This window comes from Anolis sagrei, chromosome 1 (genome assembly GCF_037176765.1).
Source record: "Anolis sagrei isolate rAnoSag1 chromosome 1, rAnoSag1.mat, whole genome shotgun sequence".
Taxonomy (NCBI): Eukaryota; Metazoa; Chordata; class Lepidosauria; order Squamata; family Dactyloidae; genus Anolis; species Anolis sagrei.
The window spans coordinates 279,079,964-279,106,543 of NC_090021.1; the positions used below are offsets into that span (position 1 = coordinate 279,079,964).

General features: G+C 39.6%; 1 protein-coding gene across 4 annotated transcripts in view; it reads left to right on the plus strand.

The window, feature by feature from the left end:
• ATG13 (autophagy related 13) overlaps window positions 1-26,580 on the plus strand; it is a 34,638-nt gene that overhangs the window by 4,280 nt on the left and 3,778 nt on the right. The window contains exons 2-16 of one of the 4 annotated variants that reach the window (XM_060763755.2): window positions 5,594-5,675; window positions 7,670-7,750; window positions 8,353-8,472; window positions 12,491-12,537; window positions 14,335-14,475; window positions 15,139-15,179; window positions 15,521-15,617; window positions 15,867-15,965; window positions 16,960-17,050; window positions 18,315-18,398; window positions 21,966-22,076; window positions 23,134-23,273; window positions 25,732-25,849; window positions 26,151-26,228; window positions 26,389-26,505. In XM_060763755.2, coding sequence (XP_060619738.1) covers window positions 5,607-5,675; window positions 7,670-7,750; window positions 8,353-8,472; window positions 12,491-12,537; window positions 14,335-14,475; window positions 15,139-15,179; window positions 15,521-15,617; window positions 15,867-15,965; window positions 16,960-17,050; window positions 18,315-18,398; window positions 21,966-22,076; window positions 23,134-23,273; window positions 25,732-25,849; window positions 26,151-26,228; window positions 26,389-26,505 — 1,434 coding nt within the window. In that variant the 5' untranslated portion in view covers window positions 5,594-5,606. The remainder of the gene's footprint in view (window positions 1-5,593; window positions 5,676-7,669; window positions 7,751-8,352; window positions 8,473-12,490; window positions 12,538-14,334; window positions 14,476-15,138; window positions 15,180-15,520; window positions 15,618-15,866; window positions 15,966-16,959; window positions 17,051-18,314; window positions 18,399-21,965; window positions 22,077-23,133; window positions 23,274-25,731; window positions 25,850-26,150; window positions 26,229-26,388; window positions 26,506-26,580) is intronic. The other 3 variants (XM_060763764.2, XM_060763773.2, XM_060763782.2) reach the window with 3 other exon arrangements.

The window sequence follows — 26,580 nt, forward strand, 5'->3', positions numbered from 1 at the left end:
GATGTATTTGGCTGTACATACAATAATGAAGTAGTGAGCCTTGAAGCTCAAAGGGTGACTTAGAACCTAACTTCCTTTGAGCTTAATTGTCTTTACAGGGTTGTGAACATAAAATGAGAAAGGGAACCTGTCCTTATCTCCTTAGTTAAAAGGCAGATACGATGGTAGCCAATATATATAATACAGCACGTTTAAAATATTGGAATTATACAATAGTTTTATTAGAATATGGATCTAGCAGTGGTTCTCAACCTGTGGGTCCCCAGATGGTTTGGCCTTCAACTCCCAGAAATCCTAACAACTGGTAAACTGGCTGAGATTTCTGGGACCCACACCTGGGGACCCACAGGTTGAGAATCACTCATCTAGTGTGCGTCTCCATATTTTGGTAAAAAGAACCCTATGAAACTAAATGAGATATACTAAGAGCAGTACAGATATAAAATATCTCTTCTGAAGATATCCATATTAAGCAAAGGCCTATGATTATACCTTGCTTTTCTTATACTTTTCTCTCTCTCTCCAGTATTTCTTCACTTTTTTGTTGCTGTATCTGACTGGATATTCAGGTCCTTGAATTTAATTTTGAAATCAATAATTTGAACATGCTTTCAATGCATTCTCCCTCCCCCCTTCTCTGTATATACACATATATCATTTAGTGCATGTTACATTTATCCTGCTGTTTGTAACCTCCCAGCAATTTCCAACAGGCTGCCGCAGTCTAGCACCCAGGCACAAAATGCTCTTATCTGGCAGTGTAATTATTTGTTATCTGCCTCTCCTCATAACTCAAGGAAGGGTACAACACAAACGCCCAGATAAAACACAATACCATTAAAATACATATATTAAAATAGAAAGTAGAAAGATTAAATCAGGTTCATAAATGTCTAATGGTGAAACGGCATATATTAAATTTATGAGAATTCAAATGAAAGTGTAATAATTTCTCCTACAATTATCGATACCTAACTTGGAACTCTTATCTAGTATTTCTCTTAGGACAAGATGATGTAACTGTTGCCAGTGCTACTGTTACTTTCAAAACATGAGCAGATAGGCAGAGAAGAAGCATATTCTGAAATAGTTTGTGAGTTACTCCAATGAATGGCTTTTGTTTAGAATTTTAAGTTGGGTCACTTTAAAGGCTTCGTTGTTTTCAATGTGTTTGTAGTGAAGAAAAATGTTGGTGTGAACTTTAAAGATTTATGAAATATGCTGCAATCTCAAATCTAGGTTGGACCAGTGTTGACCAATGTGATGCGGTGGCAAAAAAAAGCCAATGGGATTTTGGCTACATCAATAGGAGTATAGTGTCTAGATCCAGGGAAGTCATGCTACCTGTATTCTGCCTTGGTTAGACCACATCTGGAATACTATGACCAATTTTGGACAACACAATTGGAGATCTTGACAAGCTGGAATGTGTCCAGAGGAGGGCAACTAAAATGATCAAGGATCTGGAGAACAAGCCCTATGAAGAGTGGCTTCAAGAGATGGGCATGTTTAGCCTGAAGAAGAGAAGGCTGAGAGGAGACATGATGAGGGCCATGGATCAAGATGTGAGAGGAAGTCACAGGGAGGGAGAGAGCAAGCTTGTTTTCTGCTGCCCTGGAGACTAGGACACGGAACAATGGCTTTAAACTACAAGAAAGAAGATTCCATCTAAACATTAGGAAGAACTTCTTGACTGTGAGAGCTGTACAGCAATGGAACTCTCTGCCCTGGAGTGTGGTGGAGGCTCCTTCTTTGGAGGCTTTTATACAGAGGCTGGATGGCCATCTGTCAGGGGTGCTCTGAATGCAATTTTCCTGCTTCTTGGCAGGGGGTTGGATTGGATGGCCAATGAGGTGTCTTCCAACTCTATGATTCTATGACTCCAATGACTGACTAGTGTTCTGAAGTTGTCAAGGAGAGGTTCTTTGGTTACCTTGGTTCTTTTTAACTGAGAGTTAAATCTGGACTGCTTGACATGCAAAGTCAGTGACTAATCATGGAGGCTCAGTCTACCCCACAGTCAAAAACCTATTCAGAAAGCATAATCTGGGTTTCATTAATTATTGATCATTGTCAAGAATGTGTTTTTAGCAGCATGTTCTTATATATTTTTATCATTTGTTAATACACAATATTTCAATTTATGTTGCTACCGGATAAATACCAGAATGGACAAATAGAAATGTTTACTCACAAATACATATAACTGAATTCAGTAGGACTTATTCCAAAATGATTGTAACCAAATGAAACAGTTTAAGCACTTTCCATTATTGCAAACAATGTTTATGGCATTTTATTAAAATTCATTCTACAGTTCATCAGTATGCCTTTAACAGATATTCCCTTCATTCTGTAATCTTCAAATCATATGACATAGCAATGAAAATATTGTTGTTAAAAAGGAAGCTGTGAACAACTGAGGATCCATGTACACTACTGTATAATGCAATTTGAAACTGCATTATATGGTCAGTATAGACTTATATAATGCAGTTTAACTAGATTGAACTGCATTATATAAGGGAAGTAATGGTGCCCCTCTATTTTGCTTTGGTCAGATCTCACCTGGAAGACTGTATCTAATTCTGGAACTGTATCTAATTCAAGAGGTAATAAGTCTCGTGATAAGTTGGAATGTGGCCAGAGGAAGGCTACTAAAATGATCAAAGGTCTGGAAAGCATGGCCTTGAAGAACAGCTTAATGAGCTGGGCATGTTTAGCTCGAAGAAGAGAAGGTTTAAAAGGAAACATGATTGCCATGTTTAAATATCTGGAAGGATGTCATAAGGAAGAGGGAGCAGACTTGTTTTCTGTAGCCCTGGAGACTAGGATTCAGACCAATATGTTCATATTATGGAAAAAGGTAGAACTTCCTTAATGCAAGAACTGTTCAGAATTGGAACTCTCTGCCTTGGAGTGTAGTGAAAGCTCCTTTTCTGGAGGCTTTTAAACAGAGGCTGGACAGCCATCTGTCAGGGTTACTTTGATTTTTCTTTTCCAGCATTGCAGGGAGTTAGACTGGATGGCTCATGTGGTCTTTTCCAACTTTATGATTCTATATGAGTCAACACTGACCATATAATGCAGTTTCAAACTGCATTATATGGCAGTCTAGATAGGGCCTGACACCTCCAAATGTGAAGTACAGCTCTCGTGAATTCATGCTACAATAATATTTTGAACTTCACCGTTTCTAAGTCTTACCCTTTATGTATATGTTGTGTATAGTTTAAGGGAAAATTTCACCCAAAAGTATGCAAAACATTGACTGTTTACCTAAAACACTGACATTTTCAATTTCAGAACCCAAGAAGTCCTGGTGTCACCAATTCATAGCTATAGAGAGCTCTATTTTTCAATAACACTGTGCTGAAAAAGGAATTATTAAGATGCAAACTCTGTAATTTTAATTGGAAAACAGTGCAGAATTTGTAATAATGCTGGTTATTATTTATTCCTTTTGTGTATACAAATAAAAAAGTTGTCACTATATATTGCTATCTAGTTTTTAATGTTATCTTGAAACCATGTAGAAGTGTTTGTCCCTATTTTGTTCAGATCTAATTTGTGAAATTTAATTTTGGTAAAATATATTATTGCCTACATACATACATAGTGTTCACACAGCCACAGTTTAGTGATAACTTGATGAGCATTACTGTTTCAATAACAAGAGATAAAGGGTAGTTTACTGAAAATCACACAACTATTCTTATCTAAGGCAGGGTTGATAGTACATTGACCTTTTGTTTTGATCACTGTACTGATTTGTGCAATTTATAGCATGTGATCTTGCCTCTCAATATTTTTTTCTTTCTGCCTGGATATAAAATCTCCCAGTTTATTTGTTGGTGTGTGCCTTCAAGTCATATTTTGACTTTGACAACTCTAAGGCAAAATAAGCATGGCATGGAGGTTTCTTGGCAAGAATTGTTCAGAAAAGATTTGCCCTTCCTTTCCTTTGAGGCTTAGAGAGAGTGACTTTTCCAAGGACACCCAGTGGTTTTCCATGGTTGCAACAGTCTATCATAATTATCATTGTAGAACACAATTAAAGTAAAAGTATGGCATTCTAGACATTTTTGTTGGGGATATATATAGATAATACTATTAATACTCAGTTCTTGTGGGTTTTTTCGGGCTATATGGCCATGTTCTAGAGGCATTTCTCCTGACGTTTCGCCTGCATCTATGGAAAGCATCCTCAGAGGTGAGGTCACCTCTGAGGATGCTTGCCATAGATGCAGGCGAAACGTCAGGAGAAATGCCTCTAGAACATGGCCAAATAGCCTGAAAAAACCCACAAGAACTGAGTGATTCCAGCCATGAAAGCCTTCGACATACTATTAATAATTTATTTATATTACTGCTTTTATTGGCAGCATAGCATTGCATAGAGTTGTCAACCATTTAAAGATTTAACATAACTCCTAATTTCTCTCTACATTACAGATTTGGCGAAAGGGAATTGGCGGGGGTAGCTGAACCTAATTGATATTTAAATCCACTTAGCTTATCGGCGAAGTTTGATTTGGTCCCATCTCCTCGTAGACAATTTCACTTTTAAACTCAAGAGCAAATAGAAATTCAAATTCAAGTGGAACTTGCATGTCTGGATGCTGATAATGAATGAAAAAAACATGTGACCCTTGGATTATTTTGAAAAGTGTTTATAACAGGCCTTTTTGTGTCCCTCAACTGGTGTGTCATCAAGATGTGTGTAGTAGCCTGCATAACATATAAAGGCTGACTCTACAGGCTAGGTGCTTGAACAACGACATTTATTATTAATTCAGAAGCAGTTCTTCCTGAAATTTCCGCCACTGCTGCTCAATCCAAATCTAAATGCATCGAGAGGAGGGCAAAGAAATTATTGCATTACAGGGGGCAAGCCACTGACTGTTTGTTGAAATGTTAAAACATATTGTTCCTCAGTTTGGAGGAGGATTCTGGTAGAGGTCAAAGGCTCTTGCGACCCTCTTTCCCACTGAATAACAATTGAGACATGATTTTGCAAAATCCTTGATTGATTCCCTAGTTGCCCACTCATCTAGGGAAGGTAGCTCATTGACACATTAAGTAATTGAATCAACCAACTGTTCAAAAGTCTTCAAATTCTTAGGACAACAGCAAATTTGCTCTGATCAGCCGAGATTGGGCTAGGCGTAAGTAAATATCTCGGATGCTACTGTTCAAACTGTGGTTGGTATTTGAAAATATAGCAAATTTTCTTAAAATGTACTGTAATGACAAGAATATGTTATGTAGTTCTAGCATGTTCAGTGGTTTAAATAAAACATTATCTTTTCCTGCTCCGGTTCCAGTCTTGGCTAAGCTGATTCTAAAATAGATACTTTGTGACCGTTGGAAATGGAAATTTCTCTGCAGTGAATTCTCTTCATACCATTCTTTCAGTTATTCTGGTAATATATTAATGTGGATCATAACATTTATTCCCCATTTGAACATTCGTATACTAGCTCTTATTATTTGCTCACTGAAGTTGTTGATCAATTTTAGTAATATAATAAGATCTCTGAATGCAGAAAACAAAAATAAAAATAGAATTGCTATGCCTGTTTTCTTCCAGATCTCTGTATGCAATGGACACTGATCTCAGTTCCCAAGATAGGAAGGACTTGGACAAGTTTATCAAATTTTTTGCCTTGAAGGTAATTATTTATTCTGTCCTTTCCTACTTTGCTTTTCCATATGCCTAGAATCTGACTTACAACACAGTTGCTTGGTGCTACCTCTTACTTCAAACTCCACTTAAAAATCCAGCTTTTCGATGACATCTTTGGCACAATCCATTAGCCCCTATATACTCACCATAACTAAATCTACGTATGTATAACAGATATTCTTCTGGTAATTCCATCCTTACCTTCTTCTGCTCCCCGTTCCCCCCCCCCCCCCCCAATGTTGAATTTAGATTATAATCTTCTTTGGACACGTATCTGACTTATAATTGTAACATGACATGTACATCAGCAATACTATATAAATAATGCTTTTTGTGTTATGTTCTGGTAAAAAATGCTAAAATGGTTCCCTGGACCAGAGGTACTCAAAGTAGTGGTCCCTACCAATCTTTGGCAAGTTTCCAGAAAAGAAATTATACAAAATGAGCACAAAATGAGAACCTGTCCCTGTCATTCTAAAAAAACCAAAAACCTGACAATCATATCCATGAGATAGCCTGAGAACTTCTGCCCTTGACAATCACTATATATAAAAGAAGACATACAAGAAAATTAGAGCACTAGTTTTGTTTCTTTAAAAATGTTAACTGATCTTTCTCTGTTCTCTTTCCAGAGACATAGCAGAATAACCTCAGCATAGTTGCATTCTTTACCATTTCTAACCATCTTGTCCCAAATCAGTGAGCTAATTTCTTGAATTATAATACCAATAGGGTGTATCTACTGTTTCATATGGAAAGAATATTTATGAATAGTCACTCAAAGGTTGGATAGATTATATATGGAAAACTGTGCAGTCTTGCCCACGTCTCCATTGCTCATCTGTATTTTAACAGTTTACTAACGTTAATCTGTTAGTTCTTGACACCCCATATGAGGTTCATCTTAAAAACAGAATTAGAAGATTTGTAAAACTTAGCTTCCCCCATTGATACAGGAACACTCTCTGCCCTGAGAATGGTCCTCTCAAGGAGGAAGTCCACGGAACTCAAAAAGCTGAATATGAATTGCCATAAGAATGGTCACCAAGATGCAAAACCTTTTCAAATTGATCTTTGATATAGTTTCATTTGACTTTACCAACATAGCATAAACAAACACATTTGTATTCCAATTGCTCTTCCCAGTAGGTCATTAAATGGAACTGCATCATGCCTTTGTGCATAGAAATTTGGATTGTCTTTCTGAATTGCAAGAATTGGACATTCTGTTGTTCTACTGGCCAGAATGTAATCCAAACTATAGATAAAAAATTGATACTGAGTAGTAATGGCTATTTCATCTTTTTTTTTTTTATTCCAAACTGAACACTAACATATCTCCTATTTAAATAGGAATGAATTGAATGGCAATGGCTCTCTCCTGAGCTAGCAGCAGTGGACATTTGTTTCCCCCACAGAAGCACCATCTCATGATTAGAAAACATGTTGTGGAAAAGGACCTATAAATGCTGGATTAATCAATGTTATTTCTACTAGTATGATCTGAATAGTTGCAGGGCATGTTAAGTTTTTCATATTGCAACATAAATGAAGAAGTATGCTGATAATCACACCAACAGATTGATGGCTGCCCTGAATGAGCATATGTCACAGGCATGCATGAATCAGCATGAAAGTTAAAAATTTCAGTGTGGTAGAGACAAGCACAAGGCCATGAAGTGTTTTGAAGGGGTGGATAAAAGTTTATACAGAAGCAAACAGGAAGCCAAGGATAGAAATTTAAACAGCAGGCACCAAACTCAGAGTATTAAGAAAAATGAATAATTTTGATAGTGTTGTTTTGTGTAGAGTTGATAGCGCCAAGATTCAACCATTGAAGATGAGAAATAAAATATGCAATGTGTGTTTTTGTATTTCACTTAATGTCCTTCCAGAAAAATACAATTTCAGTGAGCGGATGCTCTATTGCAACTGTACTTAGCTTCTCGGGAATTTCAGTGAGCTCATTTTCTCTTTCAGACTGTTCAAGTGATTGTTCAAGCCCGGCTTGGAGAAAAAATTTGCACCCGATCCTCGTCCTCACCAACAGGTTCTGACTGGGTAAGACATTAGAATTAGCACATGAACCATTTTTCTTGTCATGTTTAGACACAGAAAGCACTTAGGAAAATACAAAATGTTAGTGTCCAGCATTCCAATTTTTAATTGATCTCTATAATGTACATCTGACTATTTGGTCTTTCTCTGGAGCTGGGTGTACAAACAAATAAGGAATACTTTGGAGAAATTGCGGCTTCCTTTAGAAGTTTAAGGCTGGAACTTTTTGTCAATATTCTTCGTTGAACATTGTTGTCATAAATGATTGCTGGACATTGAGAGAACAAGAAAGTAAAAAGGGAATTTGGTGCATGTAGTACTTGCTTAATATAAGTACAATAAAGGAAAACAAATTGCAAGTTAAATTCATCAGCAGATCTAGCACTAGACTTGTATTAGCAGACTAGTGGAGTCCTATGGAGATTGTAGACTACCATGCACACCCAAAATCTGCTTCAAAGATGGGGAATCTAGGAGTTGCAATGAGGAGGGAAAGGGAAGATAATTCTGTTGTACTGACACTACAGTGCCATGGTCTTTCAGAGTTCCAGACCGCAGGTATCTCAAATAAGTGCTTGAAAAAATAATATTCTTTAATATTTCAGTTCAACTTGGCAATAAAAGATATACCAGAAGTTACTCATGAAGCTAAAAAAGCCTTGGCGGGACAGCTGCCTGCTGTTGGGCGGTCCATGTGTGTGGAAATCTCTCTCAAAACCTCTGAGGTAACATTTAAACAAAAGTCTATTTAATTTGCCGTCTTCGCCTGCAAGACTCTTGTCAAGTTTCATTACTTGTCTTCTCATAATTCAAATGATACCTAGGAAAACAGTATCTTGGTATGCTACTCTTGTTACAGTTAAGTAACTGGGGGGGAGTGGGACCGCGGGTGGGGGAGCCGCCATAGAGGTGGTGACTGGCAGAGGGAGATACGGGAAAGGGAGAATAAAATTTCCATTTCGGCCCAAAATTCATAGCAATAAATTGGCTATCCCTAAAGATGCTAGAAATCAAAGACAAAAGCAAATTCGGCCCAAAATCTTTAATAGGACATTGGCAATTCCAAAAATAGATACTACTATTCGGCCCGAAATTAACAAAAATAGATTGGCAACTCCAAAATTTACTCCCGACAAAATACAGCTGAGGTGCCAAGACGGTGGCCCCTCCAAGCTAAAGGTGGTGCTGTTCAATGCCAGGTCGGTAAACGGAAAAACTGCCATCATTCAAGATCTAATCCAAGAAGAACGAGCCGACCTGGCTTGTATAACGGAAACCTGGTTGGACGAGGGGGGAGGGGTTAATCTCTCCCAACTCTGTCCACCAGGTTATTCCGTTCAGCACCAACCAAGGCTCGGAGGGCGGGGAGGCGGAGTCGCAGTGGTCTATAAGGATTTTATCCCACTGATCAGGTGTCCCATCCCTCAATCATCCTCCTTTGAATGTGCCGGCTTTAGGATAGGTGACCGGGACAGGATAGGGATTCTGGTAGTGTACCGACCACCCCGCTGCACTACAGTCTCCCTACCTGAGCTAGCGGGAGTGGTCTCGGACATGGTGTTGAACTCCCAACGACTTCTGGTCCTGGGAGATTTCAACATCCATGCCGAGGCCTCTCTCTCCGGAGCGGCTCAGGACTTCATGGCCTCCATGGCAACCATGGGCCTGTCCCAGCTAATATCTGGTCCCACCCATAGTGCCGGACACACCTTGGATTTGGTCTTTACCCAAGGATGGGATGAGGGTGACGGAATGGAGGAGCCGACCATCGCCCCTTTGCCATGGACCGATCACTACCTGATCAGTTTTAGACTAACTGTGCCTTCTAACCTTCGCAGGGGTGGTGGACCCATTAGAATGGTCCGCCCCAGGAGACTGATGGATCCAAATGGTTTCCTGATGGCTCTTGGGGATTTTTCCACCTCCTTGGCTAGCGATTCTGTCGATGCTCTGGTCTCTGGCTGGAATAGTGAGTTGACCAGGGCAATTGACACTATCGCTCCGGAACGCCCCCTCTCGAGTAACCGAGCTAAACCAGCTTCTTGGTTTACTGAGGAGCTGGCAGCAATGAAGCGAAAGAAGAGGAGGTTAGAGTGCGTGTGGCGCCAGAATCCCACCAATCCAGCCCAAACACATCTGAATGCCTTTTTAAGGTCCTACGGTGTGGCAATAGAGGCAGCTCAGAAAACATTCATCACAGCCAATATTGCATCAGCGAAGAATCGTCCAGCTGAGCTTTTCCGAGTTGTCAGGGGCCTGTTAAATCCGCCAAAAAGCGAGGCCCCGGATAACTCGGTGGCTCGCTGTGAAGCATTTGCTCGATCCTTCGCGGATAAAATTGAGCGGATTCGGTCTGGCTTCGACGTCATGTTAACGGCAGTCTCCGGGGATGTAACGAGAGCATCTGCTTGTCCAGTTTTGTTGGATTCGTTTCAATTGGTTCAGCTTGAGGATGTGGACAGGATCCTTGGAGAGGTGCGACCCACCACATGCATCCTAGACCCCTGCCCTTCCTGGCTGATTAAGGAAGCCAGAGGGGGTTTGGCAGGGTGGGTGAAGGTGATGGTTAATACCTCCTTACAGACAGGAGAGTTTCCAGCGAGCTTAAAGCAAGCTATTATAAAACCGCTGTTGAAGAAACCATCACTGGATCCCACCCAATTCGACAACTATCGGCCAGTTTCCAATCTCCCCTATTTGGGCAAAGTCATGGAACGTGTGGTGGCGACACAACTCCAGGGGTTTCTGGTAGACACTGATTATCTTGATCCGGCACAGTCTGGCTTTAGGCCGGGACATGGAACTGAGACAGCCTTGGTCGCCTTGGTAGATGATCTGCGCAGGGAACTAGACAGGGGGAGTGTGTCCCTGTTGGTTCTGCTGGACCTCTCAGCGGCCTTCGATACCGTCGATCACGGTATCCTTCTGGGCCGCCTCATGGACATGGGGCTCGGAGGCACTGCCTTGCGGTGGCTCCGATCCTTCCTTGAGGGACGGACCCAGAAGGTGTTACTGGGTGACACCTGTTCGGCCCCACAACCGTTGTTGTGTGGAGTCCCACAGGGTTCAATCTTGTCCCCGATGTTATTTAACATCTACATGAAGCCGCTGGGAGAGATCATTCGGAGTTTCGGACTAAGATGCTATCTCTATGCAGATGACGTCCAAATCTGTCACTCCTTCTCACCTGTCACCAAGGAGGCTGACCAGACCTTGAACCGGTGTTTAGCCGCTGTATCGGACTGGATGAGAGCTAACAAATTGAAACTGAATCCAGACAAGACAGAGGTCCTACTGGTCAGTCGGAAGGCCGAACAGGGTATAGGGTTACAGCCTGTGTTAGACGGGGTTACACTCCCCCTGAAGACGCAGGTTCGCAGCTTGGGAGTGATCCTGGAGTCACCGCTGAGCCTGGAACCTCAGGTCTCAGCGGTGGCCGGGAGAGCTTTCGCACAATTAAAACTTGTGCGCCAGCTGCGCCCGTACCTTGGGAAGTCGGATCTGGCCACGGTGTTCCACGCTCTTGTCACATCCCGGCTGGATTACTGCAACGCACTCTACGTGGGGTTGCCTTTGAAGACTGCTCGGAAACTACAACTAGTCCAGCGAGAAGCAGCCAGATTGCTCACCGGAGCGACGTACAGGGAGCACACCACCCCCCTGTTGCGTCAGCTCCACTGGCTGCCGATCCAATTCCGAGCAGAATTTAAAGTGCTGGTTTTGACCTATAAAACCCTATACGGTTCCGGCCCAGTGTATTTGTCCGAACGGATCTCCCTCTACATCCCACCTCGAAGTTTAAGATCTTCTGGGGAGGCCCTGCTCTCGACCCCGCCAGTCTCACAAGTGAGGCTGGCGGGGACGAGGAGCAGGGCCTTCTCAGTGGCGGCCCCCCGCCTGTGGAATTCACTCCCCGGGGAGATTAGATCGGCTTCTTCCCTCCTAGCATTTAGGAAAAAACTAAAGACCTGGATGTGGGACCAAGCTTTTGGTCACTCTGACAATTAACTCAAGGACCTGGCGATAGACAAAGATAATTGGAATAGAACGGATGTACGGCTCTGATATATGGACTCTGACATGAGATGGTTTTAGGTATTATGTTTTTATGATGTATTGATGTTTTAATCTGATTGTTGAATTGTGATATTGGTTGGATTACTTGTTGTGTGTTTGGGCATCTAATTGTGCCCTCCCTGTAAGCCGCCCTGAGTCCCCCTCGGGGTGAGAAGGGCGGGGTATAAGTGAATGAAATAAATAAATAAATAAATTAAGTAGAGTCTAGATGTAAATAAAAGGAAGATCTGCACTGCTCTGAAAAGTACAGTCTGCACGCTGCCATATTTAGGATCTTCTCAAGAACAAATTTAGGATAACCTGTTCTGTCAATTGGAAGAGGCTGTGTGGGAGTACCTGTTACATATCAACAAAACTGTTTCCATCTTAAATACTATTTTAAACAAAAGAATAAGTGGGATATATGAAACAGGTGAGAAGGTGATAAGAAAGACAGATTCAGCATAAAGGCCAGCCTTATGATCACATTTAGAATGCTGGAAGATATTTCTATATTTAGCTTCTGATGGAGCACCTTGGAACCACAATTAGATTTAGAGTAATATGTGATTATTGTGAGATCTGCTTGTTTTGCAACTATTTAGCAAGAAACACCATCTCTGTCTACAAGTCACCCGTAGTAGCATTTTCCTCACAACTGTTCAAATATTCTGTGTTCACCTGCAGGGAGATTCTATGGAACTTGAAATCTGGTGTTTAGAAATGAATGAAAAGTAAGTGTATGTTTTGTTGTTTAGTTAAAGTTTTATTGCCCCACTTTTCATAAGCAGCAGAAGCAACAGGAGGGAACAGATTTGATCATAGTTTGAGAGTGAACTACAGTGTGAGTGCACCATAATTTGGTGGGTTTGGATGAAGTTGTGCACATACATATACTTTTCCACAAAGAGTGGAAGAAGTTGGGAAGGAGGGGACTTATAAACCTGAGACAACTTGAAGGCACATACACATATGCTCACTTATTATGTAATATCTCTTTATGGTTAGATGTTACATTGTTATCTTGCTAAATAATTAAATATGCTTGTTTCTGTAACAATCAGGATGTTTAGGTTTTAGTCCAGATGCTTAACTCTGTATTGTATTACACATTTAATCTTCGAGTAAATGATTTTGTTCAGTATCCTTGAATGCATATGTGTAGACCAAGAAATGTTGATCAGTTCTATACTTCACCAATTTGTAATTCAGTAATCACATGGGTTTGAATGATACTCCTTGATAGTATATGAAGGCCTGGAAGAGCAGACAGGAATCTATACTAGGGCTAGATTATTTATTTATTTATTTACTGTATTTGTATACTGCTCTTCTCAGCCCTCAGGTGACTCAAGGCATCTAGGTGAGTCCTCCTCCTAGGCTGTCCACTTTTCTTTCTCTTATGCAGACAAAAGTGCTCAACCAGAGCCTGCTCTGAACCTAGACAACACCTGAAGAAGCTCCATCCAGGTACTGGCTTAATTTCAAGCCAGTTTCCCTTCTTCTGGACCTTCTCTGTTAAGAAAAGGCTAGGGGAAAGCGAAGTGGACTCATTTAGCACATAAAAGACTTTAGATACTGCCTACACTCAGGCATGTCAAATACCAGATATTGTTGTTATTGGATGATGATGGTAAAATCACCTTATGTACCTTGATTATGTATCTATTGTAATTTGGAAATGAGTTGGGGGGGGGGGATTGAACCTAAAGTATTACATGGAGACAGTACTACTCATTTTTATTCTTCTCCAGGCAAACACCAGGACTTTTATTTCTCCTAAACCAACAGGTGGAAAAATACATTATTCAGGAGTTAAATATTTAGTACATTGTATCATATAAAATACCATTGCTTTCTCAAATGCTCGTTTCTCTCTTTGAATTCCTGACTATCTGAAAGCTAAACATTGAAATATATGGATTTTCAATTAATTACAAATATAATCTTGAAAGATATTTATATAGACATCTATAGACTAAATAAAAATAAACTACAAAATGTACAAAGAATTAGAATAATTGTGAAATTCGGATCCAAATATATTTATAGAGCCCTTCATAAACCTTTCTATTAGAATTAGAGAATGTTTTTATTGGAATAAATTGCTTAGATTTGATGAAGAGATTTGTATGTCCCAACTGAAGCATATTATTTTAGTCTAATGATGTGCTATAATGTCAGTTGCTTTAATCTTACATGGTGGCACAGCTGGTTAAACTGCTGAACTTGCTGACCGAAAGGTTGGTGATTTGAATCTGGGGAGTGGGTTAAGCTCCCGCTGTTAGCTCAAGCTTCTGCCAAACCTAGAAGTTCAAAAACACAGATGAGAGTAGATCAATAGGTACCGCTTCTGCAGAGATAACACCGGCTCTTTGGCTTAGAATTGGAGATGAGTACCCCCCCCCCCCCCAAGAGTTAGACATGACAAGAGTTAATGTAAAGGGAAAACCTTTACCTTTTAAATTTTAAATAAGGTCTTAAATATTGCAATCTCAATTTTTGTCATTTCACTCTTATTATTGTTTCAGATGTGATAAAGAAATTAAGATTTCTTACACCGTGTATAACAGGCTGTCTCTATTGCTGAAATCTTTGCTTGCCATAACAAGGGTGACTCCTGCCTATCGATTATCAAGAAAACAAGGTCATGAGTATGTAATATTGTACAGGTAATACAACATTACCCTACTTCCTGTATTTTTTTTTATATTTCTTGCATAAGTCTCTAATAATATTAATTTCTGGTAACTTCTCTACATTCTTAGGATATTCTTCCCATTTATATTTAAACATGCATTTTCATTTCTTTTAAAAATATTTTTAGTTAAAAGTGATCCTTTCAGCTTTACTTGTTAACTTATTATTACTTTTAGAATTGAAACACAATACAGTGACATTAAAACAACTAAAAATAAAATGAGGCAGCTCAAAATTAACTAAGGTCAGTAAAAACAAAGATTTCCTGAAACCTGAAAGAAGACTGGAAAAACTGTGAGGGGATCTCATTAGTCTGGGCTGGATGCTTTGCCAGTGGATAATTGTCTTATCCAGCAGATAAAATATTGCTAATGGGCCTAGCTTTCTATATCGGCTATGTATATTATTTAGCTCTCTTTTTCCCAGTTATAAATGGGCAATCATCCCAACAAGACTATTGGACCAGTCAAAAAGAATATCAAGGTTATAAATCACTTAATATATTGGAAATACTGAATTAGCAGTTATTATACTATTGTTATTATTATTGTTATATCTTACCTTTTCCTTAAAACAGTGCACCTGACTTTATACTACGGCAGTGAATGTGTATTCTCTCTTTCCATTTATTGCAGGATATACTTTGGAGAAGTGCAGCTCAGTGGCTTGGGAGAAGGTATGGTTGGGCAGTAGGCACACTTGCTGAAAGCTTCTGGTTTTGACAAGTGACATCATAGTAATATTTTAAAAAGTAAGAATAATATAGGTTGGGGAAATTAAGAACCACAGCAAATAAAGTTAAATAAATGCAAATAAAGCTGGTGTTATCACAGTGGGTTTTAGGGAGAGATATGCTTAAAGTCAGGAATATTATCCCCACTGTTAATAGTAGTAGAATAAATGAAAATGTTTTAATAGAAACAGTAAGCCATAGATGTAGCAATAGATGTAGCAAATCAGCTGCTTATTTCCACTAACATAATTCTGAGATGGATCGTTTCTCTTTTGCTTCTCTAGGGTTTCAGACGGTCCGTGTTGGGACTGTGGGTACTCCATTGGGCACCATCACTTTGTCCTGTGCCTATAGAATCAACTTAGCCTTCATGTCTACCAGGTGAGGACATCATCATCAAAACCAAACTGTGTTTTCAAGTGCTTGGATTGCAGAGCGTTATTGTTTGATAACTCAGTCTATACCATACTCCTGAATATCAAATTCCTTATCCATATGTGGAGTTGCAGGGTTGAATTGTGGTGTTGCTCTGCTCCCCATTAACTTATGGAAAGGGCTGCCAGAACTCGGGTTGCAGTAGAGAAGGGGGGCGAGTCTTATGAATAACATCCTGTGCTTGTTGCATTGCAGGCAGTTTGAGAGGACCCCACCTATCATGGGGATTATCATTGATCACTTTGTGGACCGTCCCTACCCCAGCTCCTCACCCATGCACCCCTGCAATTACAGGTGAGGAAACAGGAGTTGCAGATAAGAGGCAGAGGCAGTTATCCCAAGTATAGGGCCTTTACAGCATGCACTGCTGGGTGGAGAAGAGGATGCGAGTCCTGCTCATTTTATTTTTAATGGAGCACATAGAAAAAAACCATAGTTTCTATCCTGCTAGGAGTGAGTGGATGAAAGAAAGATGGCCTGCAGGAGTATTAATTTCAGATTTACTCTAGTTCAAACAGTAGTTGCTTTGAAGTCTTTTTTTGCCTCATTGATAGTCTCCCTAACTATTTTTTGATGCAGAATGAACATATTCTGTTGCTGTGGCAAGAAAAAGCAAACAGTTTCCTTGCAGACACCCATTTTAATATTTGCATGTCCGTGTGTTGTTGTGTGATGCCTACATGATTCAGAATTTTACATATATGTTCATTTGTGACACTTTTTGAGTTGTTGTTTTTCTTACTTAACATTTTGATTATCCCCAAAACTATGGCAGAATACTCAGAACTAGATTTTTTTGACCATTTTAAAATTGTGTTGTTGAAGACTTTCATGGCCAGAATCACTGGGTTGCTGTGACTTCCAGGCTCTATGGCCATGTTTCAGAAGCATTCTCTCCTGATGTTTCACCCACATCTACAGCCGGCATCCTGAGAAGTTGTGGGTGAAACATCAGGAGAGAATGCTTTGGGAACATGGCTATACAGCCCAGAAAACTCACAGAAACCCATTTAAAATTGCTTTTGTACACCTTTATAGTGAGTAAATTAGAACAGTTTTAACGAGATTTGTCTTTCAAATAAAACCCCATATCCAGAAATCCTTAATCTACCCCAATAGAGTTTCCTTTTGCAGTTGCAAGGAAAGAATAAGAGCTCCTTCATAATCTCCTTTCAACTCCACTCAAACATTTTGGTTCATGTCTGTATGTTATGTCAGCATGTGCTTTTCAGATCTGTATTTTAGTGAACATCCCCATTGGGAAATTTATCTCCTCTCTTTGTTTCAGAACTGGTGAGGAAAATGCAGCCGCATATCCTTCTGTGGAGGACTCACAAGAGGCATGCACTACTTCTTTCTCTACTTCTCCACCATCCCAAGTAAGTTATTTTCAGGAAAAAACTCCAGATGTTGCCCAATGTGCTGTTTTTTGAAAGTCTGTTGTATATAGTCATGTCTTGCCAGCAAAGAATACTTCAGTTTATTGACAGTTAAATTTTGCCTTGCATATTCAGATATAAAGATTGCTGAAAACTAATGGTGGTAGGTTTATACTCTCTTCTACACTGCATATAAAATCCAGATTATCTGTTTAGAACTGGATTATATTGCACTGTAGACTCAGAAAATCCAGTTCAAAGCAGATAATAGGGTATTATCCACTTTGTAAATCTGGATTATATTGCAATGTAGAAGGGATCTTTGTAGTCTAAAATGTACTTCTGCATATACTTCACTACCAGAAGTGTCTTGATACTGGTCTCAACTGCTTGAGCAGGGTATGATTTAGGATTTAAATTAGTCTTGCATCTAACTACAGATCAGGTTATGTCCTTTTGTAACTTGAAACAATTTTCCGTATTAAAATGTTTAAGAATGGTTAAGTTTTTCTTCTCTGTGCATTCTCATTTCATTCTCAGGCCAGTGGTCTTGCTAAATTCTGAATAGATACAAAAGTCTTATAGCTGTGTAACAGGTTTAGAAATAAGAGTTAACTTTCAACCCCAGTTCAACAAGATTCCTCTAAGTTTTCCCTGTGATAAATGCAAATGAACAGTGTTGGGGACAGGAAAAGACATGCAAAACTTAAAATGTACACTGGCCATATCTTGTTGGTCATATCTTAATCTTAGGCAGGATGGAAAAGTAGTGGTTCGTGCAGAGGCCAAAATCAATGCTCTTCTTTATCCAGTAGATGGGAATTGGGGCTTTCTTCCCCTCCTGTTTTAGTCTTCCCTAGTGTCCCAAAGCATTTCTATGGCCTCCACAGAAGATTTTGTGGGAAGGAAGAAATGGATTGCAAGTTCAGGCAGAAACATCAGAATCCTGCAGAAGTCGACCATCAGAGATCCTGACTAAAACCTAATGTTTCGTTCCAATTTGTATATATTTGGGATCATTCTTGAGACTCCAGCTTAGCTATAACTAGGACTGTTCAGTGGGAAAAACACAATAGTTTATTTCATGTTTAAAACCATCAGTTGTGCATGTGATACACTGGACATGCATGAAAGTTTCAAATAGCTCTGGCCACAGGATACCTCATCAGTATTCAATTCATTCAGTTCTTTTCAGTGTTTCCTTTCTGAAGTTTTTTCTTTCTTTTCCTTTCGTGTTTTCTTTTGTGTCTTTGTTTTCGTACAGTATGTGTATACTATCACTAAAACACATGCTCAAAGCTCTCCTCTTGTGGTGATGGACACCTTGAAGGGCCCCTTTTCACATCAAGTGAGTTCATTGTATACAAGTGTGTCTGGCCTGAAATTTCAGACTTGGGAGGTATATAACACAAGTATCTTCGCAGAAAGCAGTAAATAATGTTGCTTTGGATTGAAACAAAACGGGCTTTGGTGTTTGTTCCACTTGGCATTTGTTTAAATGAGAAAGTGAAGCAAACATTATTTGCAAAGTGTTTCACATTTGTCATTTTATCACAGAACAGAAAATTTGCAAATTAGCGTTTGCAACGCATGCATGTTAAGAAGGTCTAAGACAAACATTTAGAGGAGTCGGGTTCCCTTATGGAAAACAACTTTTTCTGGAAATTGTCATAGTTCTTGTTTCTGGTCAGGATACAAATAATTTTTTTATCTCAAATGAATTGAGAGGTCTATTTTTGGTTGTCCTTGCTATTTTAAAGACATTTACTCTCACGTTGGACACTTAGATTTTCAACTTGTGCACTTGGGCAGAGTGTACAGCTCTGTTCATTCTGTTCTTTCACAAAAGAGATGCTTCTTAGGGAAACTTGCCCTTATCAGATTTCAGTGTGCACCATAATTTGACAGAAGGAAACGAATAGCTTTGTTTTCCTAGCTAGCAGACCAATCAGAGGAGCTGTTCTCACAGAAGTATGACACAAAGGATACATTCCCCTTGAATCCTGAATAAATCTTTCCACATTTGTGTATCCAAAATGCCTTCCTTTTTATTGATGCCTAACTTCTTAATTTCCAAGAACGTTTAATTTTTCATTTAAAAATCCAGCAAACCATCGGATACAAGTGATCAAAAATGAAGGATTTCCATTCAGTAGGAATGTTGTGTCTTCTTTCCACAGCCACATGCGCATCTGAGTATTTGTGGACAGTGGAAAGGTCCATTGCACTTGTGCATCTTAGGCCCTATTAAATGCAGTTCCTTCTGAAATTCAGTATTGCAACAACAACATAGCTGGCAATTGTTTGGTACAAATTTAGTTCTCACAGTAAAAAAAATACAGATGTATCTATTCAAAATATACAATTGTAGAGAAGGAAATTAGCTTCTTGTAAATGCTTTTGCTCGTGTATCCTTCTAACCATCATTTGCAGGGACTTTTCATTCATGGCTGTGTACTGAAGGCTCTAAGCAGTGGTTCTCAACCTGTGGGTCTCCAGGTGTTTTGGCCTACAACTCCCAGAAATCCCAGCCCATTTACCAGCTGTTATGATTTCTGGGAGTTGAAGGCCAAAACACCTGGGGACCCACAGGTTGAGAACCATTGCTCTAAGGCAGGGGTCAGGAACCTTCGGCTCTCCAGGTGTGGTGGACTTCAACTCCCACAATTCCTTGAGGCTCGGCATTCACCCCAAAGGCTTACCTTGGCCTCAAGGAATTGTGGGAGTTGAAGTCCACCACACCTGGAGAGCCGAAGGTTCCCCATGCCTGCTCTAAGGTGTCCTTTTGTGCATAGCCTGAAACCTTTAACATAGCACACATGGGTAGATTTGTTTTCATTCTCATTCTCACTTTATACATTGATATCAGTGTCCATTGGTTGTTGCCCTTCCCGATTTTCTGTTATCATCACAGTTCTTTATTTTCTCTCTCTCTCTGAGGTTAATCCCATATACTCCCACAGTCCTAGAAACAATGTGTTGGATAGTGCAAAAACTACAGTTTGGAGCGGGGGAGTGAGAAACTTTGGTAATTGCTGATTCAGATCCAATCTGATTATATCCACCCAAAGCAATCCTAATCGAACAAGCTACTGATAAATAACAGTAAGAGTCATGAAGGAATAATATCTCTTATACTTAGAGAAGTGTTTAGAACAAGCATGGGCTAACTTCGGCCCTCCAGGTGTTTTGGACTTCAACTCCAAGTTGTTTTGGACTTCAACAGCTTTTAGCCTCTTCCTTTCCCCCCTCAGCGCTTAAGCACTGGAGAGCCAAAGTTTGCCCATGCCTAGTTTAGAAGGATATGCTTACTGAGGAACATTGAAATATAATTGCTGAGTTATTGGGAGGAGGGAGAATAGCTACTTTCAGCTTTTGAAAAAGTGAGTCTCTGGCAGTTAGGAAAACCTAGGAGTGAAGAGATTTCCTTTGCCGTGTAGTGGCAAAGGCCTTTTACTATGTTTGTGTCTAGGAGTTTAGGAGGAATCTTTTCGCATAATGCAACATAATTCTTTAGTAACAGGGACCAGTAGTGTCCTTCTGTAGTCCTTCGATTCCTACTCTCATCAGCACCATTCAGCAGACCAGTGACTATGAAAATGGTAATTGTCATACAGGATTTGTAAAGCTATAGGTTACCCAGTTTGAGATCTGGCAGGTTGCCTCTGAGAGATTTTTTTTTATAGCTGTTCATACATCTCATAAGATAGGGCAGATACTAGGCTTCTACAGTTTACTTTTTTCCACTGAAACACTAGAGTTAAGAGTAAAATAACAACTCAGGAAAGTGAACTTGGAATTGAAGTGACAGTGGACATAGAAGTGACGGGGAGATTCCAAAGTGCTCAGCTTTGGAATCTACTTTTCAATTCCAGAACTTTGAGTGGAATTGGAGTGGAATTATTTTCACACAATTCCTAGTTCTTCCTTGTTTCCTTTGACCTTTCCTAATATCAGCCACCAAATTTGAGAGAGAAATTTTTAGGAAAGGATTTATATTGTTGCTCTTTTTCCATTTTGGGGAAATTAAAATCTTGCTGGTCTGCTGAAAATTGCAGAGAGATCTACCAGGAGATTTCAATTCATTCTCTGTCCATTTCTATAGTAAGCATGTGAAAGGGAGACTAGAGCTGATCAAATATGAATTCTGTCCTGTAGCTATGCTTTTACGGTGGTACGCTCTTATTCAGAATATTCATTATTAGGAACAAACTTCTTATTTCATTTTGCCTTATTGTAATTGCTCAGACTTGGCCCCATGTTAGCTGCCCCGGATCCCTTCGGAAGATGATGGCAGGGTGCAAATAAAAGTTATTATTATACTATTAACAGATGGGTTTGACTCTGAGCTAGACTTCCTCACTGAAGTCTATAGATACCCGTGATTTTTAGCTCAGGTTTTACCATCCTTGGCAGAGGCAATGAGGATTGTGCAGTTGATCACAACATTTTTCAATAGTTAAACCCCTAGAAACAGATTAGAATCAGAACAGTGTTTATGGTGATTAATGCAGTTTTTAAGTGATAGCTCCCTTGTCCAGCATGCTGTAAGTGAACTATAGACTACCCCCTTCTATTCTTCAGTCTGTATTTAGGGCATTCTCATACTTTACAGGCTATGGTAAACCATTTTTAGGCAAAGCTTGGTCTTGAGAATTGACTGTTAGTAACGTTGAACTCTGTCGGAAGTAAGCCTCATTTAAATCAGTGCACTTTTTCTTTGACACAAATGCATTTAGGATGCTGTGCATATGCATGGATGTGTGTGCATGCTAGACAATGAGAACTCTAGCTTATTGTTTTGAGCTACAAACCTGATTTCTTTTCCTCTTCTTGTCCAACGATATAAAAATCATTCAGACTGTGTGAGGTTTTCCCTTTTCTCTCCCCTTCCCTTTCCCCTCTCCTTTCTTAGCTCTCCAGCTCTCGTCTTTCTTATCAGCCTGCTGCCTTGGGAGTTGGATCAGCTGAACTGGGCTATCCAGTGGTCTTTGCTGGCGGCTTGAGTGCGGCACATCCCCAGCAGGTATTCTTGAGGGCTGGAGGCCACCAAGTATGTCTTGGACATAGCTAACACTGCTTCTTTGAAGTCTTGACAATCCTCTGCATTCATTTATATCACACTGGTAAATAGCTAGAAATACAATGAGGCTAGCAAAAGCCAAAGATAGCACATTTAAACTTGCTTTCTGGTGATCAGTAAACAATTGAAGTCCATGTTTATTCAAATATATTTAATAGCACTTGTAAGAGTGAGCATTTCTAATATTGGCTCATAAGGTCATAGCAAGGGATATCCTTTTCATTTGCATCTGTGTGCCTCCACCATGTGACAGGGACATAGAGAAGCATTCTCAGTAGACCTCTTAAAATTGCAGTGTTTTTAGTTATTCTTGAATACCCCCCCCCCAAAAAAAAAAACTGGCAGTGCTTCTAAGTTTCCTCACTAACTTTTGATGACCTAGGATGGATGGATGGATGGATTGGATTCATGTTTTGTCTTTCTCCCATGATGGGATCCAAGGCAACTTGGATATTGTGCAGGGGCTGAGAGTGCAGGAAGGATATGCATTTTAATTTTATTTAGACAAAAGTCTTGGTGTTTGTGAGGCTACGACAGGCTATAAGTCTACATGAATTAAAGTACAGACAAGAAGAAAATGTGTTACTAGAGTTTCCTTTCCTTTTGTCACAGTTGTTTACTTGTAAGACAGAGCTGTGTTACCTCATGATAAGCATGTAAGACATACGTTTGTTCTGCCTATTAATGTATTTCAAGCTGTATGTCAACATATGCTGATCAAAACTGAAAATATTGCAGTGAGATACATATGTGAATGTGAGGCCTCTGCCCAGCTTTCTCTTGTCAACTCATTTCCAACTCTCTTTCCTTTGTTTTTTACTTTCCTGTCCTCCTCCGAATATTCCTATATGTGATTGAGGTTGGTAGAAAGATTTCAAAGTTCTTAACAGGAAGAAATATTCTCAAACCATGGGTATTACATTTTGGCTTTTCCCTTCAGTGTAGTCTTTCCTTGAACCAGTACTAACAGGTCTTAACTGACTGTCGTTTTCTATTCCAGTTGGTTGTTCAAGGAAAAGATGGAGGAGTGCCCTTAATTCCTAGCCAACCAATGCATGGCACTCAGGCTGACCATGACAGAATGATAACATGCACTCCTTTGGATGGAGGCCACTACTCTGCAGTTACTCCATCCAGTAGGTATGTGTTCTGTGCAAGGGAGTCTTCTCCTACATTTATTCTTGCTGGTACTCTTGGAGAAAGATGAGAGGGTAATTGTTTAAATCGAAATTATTTTATTTTTTGTGTTCATTATAAAATATACTTGCACATACAAAGTCAACTGCTGAGTCTATACATTATTACTAAATCCTCATTTTATTTCATATGTCAGTGCTTCACCAAACAAAAAAAAAACCTATTTTACTCCTCTATCTATAATCATTGTGGATATTAATCCCTTGATTTCCGAATGGCCAACCCAACATCATCATCATCCCCGGTGGTGCAATGGGTTAAATGGTGCCAGCAGAACTGCTAACCAAAAGGTTGGAGGTTCGAATCCATGGAGCAGGGTGAACTCCCATCTGTCAGCTTCAGCTTTTCATGCAGGGACAATGAGAGAAGCCTCCCACTGGATGGTAAAACATCTGGGCATCCCCTAGGCAACATCTTTGCACACGACCAATTTGATCACACCAGAAGCAATTTGCAGTTTCTCCAGTCACTCCTGACACTTAAAAAAATGCTTCTCCAGTTTTGTTTTTACTGCTGTTAATGCTACAGAATCTAAAGGAGGGATAGAAAGCATTTGTTGAACTGCAACTTCCCCTCTTCTTCTTATTGGCTATGTTAGCCATAGCTGGTCAGACTTGCAGTCCAACAACATCTGGAGGACAACATGATTCCCATCACTGCTAGTAATAGTAATAGTAGGTGGCCCTCCATATCCACAGATTCTGCGTCCACAGATTCAACCATCCATGGCTTGAAACATTCCAAAAACCAATGCTTAATTTGGCCATTTTATATAAGGACATCATTTTACTACGGCACAGTGTATAATAGGACTTTAGCATCCCCAGATTTTGATATCCACATAAGGTTCCTGAACCAAACCACAGCGGATATCAAATACCCACTGTATTATTAAAATGTTTGTAGAAAGGCCTGCAGTGTTGGCACCAGCTAAAAACATAAGACATCAAGTTGTGCATTTGATAAGATGCCTGTTATAATTGTCATATATGCAATTTTATTCTTTGGATTTTTTATGAACCTTTGATTTTTTAAAGGTCTGTTGCTTAAGAATATCTCTCCTGATTACATTCCCAATATTCACATGGCAGGTTAATTGCCAGTCTCCAGTGAGCATAATACAAAGAGGATCTTTGATGTAAAGTCTTCTTGACATCTTTTATAACAAAACTTCCAAAGTTCAGACAGTGTGTTTATGGATTCCCCAAATGTTTATATAAAAGAAAACAAAGGGAAATGATTCAGAATATTTGACCTGCTTTATCAAACTCCTTATTAGCTCTAGCAAGATCACTTGCACACAAATTTCAAAAGAAGAACAAAATAGATGGGGAAAATGAAGCCTTGGAGAGCTTTGGATCTTGCTAAGCAATTTTCTGCACCTCCTTAAGAGGTTCACTTCATATTTTGAGGATACTTGTTCTGGTTATTTCTAGTGTACCCAATTTTTTTTAATTGGCAACACATACAAGATTCTCTGTTGGCTATTGTGAAAAGTTAATATAATGAAAGGCAAGAACAAATTGTAATGGTTTAAACAAAGGACCCGGTTTTCTGTAAAAGGCTTGGCTATATGTATAAAATCAAACTTGCCACTTTTAACCCCCAAAAGTGCTGCCTCCCTCAAAGTTGTAATTCTTTTCAAGTAGACAAGAGTTTTTCGTAGAGACATAGTCAATGTATCCCACACATGACAACAAAGCCAACCCTTTTTGCATTTTTAATCCTAGGAAAGCCACTAGTCTGCACATGGTGACAAGGGTATTTTCCTTGCGGATGTATAGATCAGGACCAGGCACGTGGCAGGGCACCTGTCATGGGCTTTGTGCTTCACTTATCCATTCAGCAAACGAAACAAACCATACAAAAGCTATCCATCCAGTCTTCATATTCCTTGATGTTAGTATATTTCACTTATTCCTAAAGTTTAAACATTTCTATAGGTTTAAAAGAAGGTAGTAGTAGTAGTTTTTTGTATGGCACAGTTCACAGATGTATCTGTACCATATTTAATGGGAACAAGCAGTAACCTTTCACCTTCAAATCATTTTATTTGTTTATGAACATCACTTGAATCCCAGCGTCAAGGATAAAACTCCATAAAATGAAATTTCAAATGTTATTTGAATTGTCTTTGAAGACATTTCAACGTATCTTTTATATTTAAGAACTTTACTTATTCTCAGCCATAAAAAGATTCCTAGAGAGGGTTCCTTCTTCTTAGGTTACAGTTTAAAAATAGCTACAAGCTGCTTATAAGCCTCCAGTGAAAAGGTGAAGTAGAAATCTTTTCTCTACTGTTTACTATGACGATTAATGGTGATGCATGATTCACTCATGGAACACCATTTCATCCTTTTGCTAGAAGTGTAAAATGCTCCCTCCTCCTCTCATTTCTCAGTGAGGACACAGAAACAGTATCTAACAGCAGTGAAGCAAAAAGTGGATCTCCTCATGACATCTGGGAAACAATCTTTGTCCGAAAGGTGGGAGCCTTTGTGAATAAGCCCATTAACCAGGTAATGTAAGTTCATTGCTTTTCTGTAGCTTCATGAGTTGCTCTTTCTGCAAGAAAAGGGGAAAATAGCACAAGAAATTTCTTGAAATTTGGCGTGGGACTTTGGAAAGATGGGCTATGTCCCTATGTCCATTGTATCTTGACAACAGTATAGCTAAATTTTGGATTTCTTTGGATATCTCTAATCTCAGTACTTGAAGGCTTGACAGTTTGCAGAGCTCCTGTCTTTCCATGTTTGCATGTTGTGGAAAGAACAGGTTTTTTTCTGAGACATTTCAGATTGTGGTCTTTTGGTCCTCTAGGTGACCATGGCCAGTTTGGACATTCCTTTTGCTATGTTTGCACCTAAGAACGTTGAGCTGGAAGATAATGACCCCATGGTAAGAACTTAATGCCTTTTCCAATTCTTCTTTCTTTCTGTAGCCTTGTGTTTCCTAATTCACACATCAGTATGTCTGGGTTTTCTAAATGAAAAGTCAGGTTAACCCCCTCATATCAGCAATTGGGGCCATTTTCTGACACTTGGACTTCTTCCAACAGGTGAATCCTCCTGAGTCTCCAGAAGTCGAATCTCCTCTCCAGGGCAGCCTCCACTCGGTCGGCTCCAGTGGCAGCAGCAATGGAAACATCCATGATGATTTTGTTATGGTAGATTTTGTAAGTTTCCATTGGCCCATATCTAAAGCAGGGTCAAAACAACATAAAAGTTAATGAAATTGTCTTCAGAAATCT